Genomic DNA, 2,536 nt, shown 5'->3' with positions numbered 1-2,536 from the left:
AAAAAAAAAAAAAAAATGCTGGCCCCATGAAAGGCAAAACACCTCAAGAGTTGCAGCATTTGTCTAAGATCATGAGGCTCTACAGAAAGAAAAATAAGAAACAGTGAATGGAAGAAGAAATCCCACTTCACCAGCCTCATGGCTGTGTCACATATGACAAGAGTTAGTCTTGACAAAGACACAGTTAACCTGCTGGCCTCCTTGTGATACAGTGCTTACTGTGTACAGAAACCAAAGCACAAATGAAACCCAAGAGCAAAGAACAGTCAATAAGTTTAGTATATTAATAAATAACAATAATAATTAATAAACACTGATATTTTTTCAGAAAGGAAATGGTTTAAATACAAGGTAGACTAAAATGTAGGACAAAGACCTAATTTCTCTGATGTAGATAGGTATTTTTGAAGAAAAAACAAGTGGCAAACACAAAAAAAAAGATAACTGGAAAATTAATCTTAGGTATCTAAAATATGATTAACCTCATTTATAATAAAATTAATGTATATAATAATGAAAATGCAAAACTATTCCTCATCTAGCAGGCATACATCTTATTTGGTAAGACAGTGTACATAACAATGGAGAGAAAAAGACATCATTATGCAGTGTGCATTTCATCAGAGTAGCAAACAGTGAAAACTCCCTGCAAAGGTGGTGCGCTCAACAGTAAACATGTCTGCGTCGTCCTTCAGCAACTGATGGATTTATTCAATACGGATATGTTCCAATTTATGTGTACAGACAAAGACCAACTTAGATGCAGTCAGTGAGAGAAGAAAATACCCACCTGCTGATGGCATTTGTATACTGCTAGGCAGTGTGCGGATATTTAAAAAAAGAAAAGAAACAGAAAGAAAGAAAAACAATGAGAAACTCCAAATGAAATGAAGAGATGAACAGTGAACACGGCAGCGCTGGGGTCCCCATCACTGAATGTAGGGATGAACGATCAGTATAGGACCTAACAGCACCTGGTAACAATCTCTACAGCCACATACAAAAAACTGATTAGATATCCCCAAAAGAGTAGTCGGTGTGAGCACGTGTTCACATGACCTGATTCTATAACAGCATGCAGTTGAGAAAAGCCAAAGTAAAAAATAAACTCCCAAGCGCCTGTTTGCGTGAGCATTGTTACACGGGCTTGAAGTAACAGGTAATGCCATACTTCTGGGTCCTCAAGGTCTAACTAGAGCTTGTGTTGGGAAATTCTTTTCTTTTAGGAAATTCCTTTGACGTTTTTCCTGTTTTGTATTGTTTGTGTTGTTTTTTGTCATACTTTGTGCTTATCCAATAAAATTAGTTTCATAAACGCAGGGCATGTTGGAAATCCGCAGCCTGCTGACCACTGACTACTTTCTCCGTGCCAAGCACAGGGTTCGGCACATCTTGTTCTAACACTCCAGGTTGATTCCAGGTTGATGTGCAATTCTCGAAACTACTGTCATGTCCTCACAGTTACTGAACAGATAAGGGTGCTGACCCCAAGAGGACAAAGTCAAGGGCGCATCTCCCTGACCCCAAAGCCCCATCTCTCTGGCCCCAAGGCCAGTGTGTTGTGAATACCTGAAACATAAAAGAAATCACTTGTACTGCCCTGGGTTTCAAACATGCCAAACTGACTGTGCATTTAGCTCTAATAACGTAGTCTTTTTCAAGATGCCTTTAGATGTCCATTTCGTCGTCCTCTGTCCACACCTAGAGTTATCTACTCGGTTAACACAGCTGAGCACCCCGGGGGACAGGGATCTCCACTTTGTTTAATTCCCGAGGACCCTAGTAGTCCACGGGAGGACCTCCGCGGCGGCGGGGACCACAGCATCGGTGGGGGCGAAATCGGGATTCTGGGCGCGCCTGCAGTCACACTGCATCGCTCGGCGCGCGTGGATTCCGCCGTCGCCGAGCTCTGCCCGCCCCGGTGCACACTTACGCGCCAGGCCAGATCCAGATTGAAATCCCGGGCGCGCAGGAAGCGCAGCAGGAAAGCGTCTGTGAGGGGCTGCGGGGTCTGCGGGACGCCCGCCTCCTGCACCCGGCGCCTCAGCTCGGCCAGGCCGGGCTGGAGCAGCGGCGAGTGGTCGGGCAGCTCGTTGAGCTGTTTCCCAACCACTGGCCCCGGCCGCATCTCTGCCATGCCCGCCGCGCTGTCCCGGCGACAGGGGGGAAAAATGCCGGCCCAGAGCCACCCTCCGCCCCCCGCCGTGGCCGCCGCCCCACGCACACTCACCCGGGCCGCCCGGATCTCCCGTGCCCCGCCGGTGCAAGGGTCACGGCGCCCTCTTAAAGGAGCCCACGTGGTGCCCTCCGGTGCTCGCCAGGGTAATCGCAGCCAGTCCCAGGGAAGGAAAGCCACTAGGGTTGAACCAAGAGAACGGGAAGTCGAAAAGTTACTTGGGATGTTTTTAATCAGGCTGCCAGAAGACTTTTCTCACCCTTTCCTCGTTGCCCTTACCCCTCTGTCCGTTTTGGAATCAGTGAACACTGTAAACGGATCTTTAATTAGCTTGGGTAGCAGACACTCAGGAACCCTCCT

At 47.4% G+C, this 2,536-nt stretch overlaps 1 protein-coding gene across 2 annotated transcripts in view; it reads right to left on the bottom strand.

Annotated features, from left to right (window-relative positions):
* Positions 1-2,293, bottom strand: part of Ttpa (alpha tocopherol transfer protein) — a 23,081-nt gene extending 20,788 nt beyond the window's left edge. Inside the window, exon 1 of one of the 2 annotated variants that reach the window (XM_021160205.2) lies at positions 2,231-2,293. Coding sequence is in view for 1 of the 2 variants with exons in the window: in XM_021160204.2 (XP_021015863.1) it covers positions 1,934-2,137 (204 nt within the window). In the remaining variant the exon portion in view is untranslated. Of the gene's footprint in view, positions 1-1,933; positions 2,175-2,230 lie in introns of those variants that run through there. The other variant, XM_021160204.2, reaches the window with a different exon arrangement.
* Between the last annotated feature and the right edge of the window lie 243 nt (positions 2,294-2,536).

Source organism: Mus caroli, chromosome 4 (genome assembly GCF_900094665.2).
Source record: "Mus caroli chromosome 4, CAROLI_EIJ_v1.1, whole genome shotgun sequence".
Taxonomy (NCBI): domain Eukaryota; kingdom Metazoa; phylum Chordata; class Mammalia; order Rodentia; family Muridae; genus Mus; species Mus caroli.
Note: the sequence above shows the minus strand (reverse complement) of the source record. Positions and strands in the feature narration are given on the sequence as shown.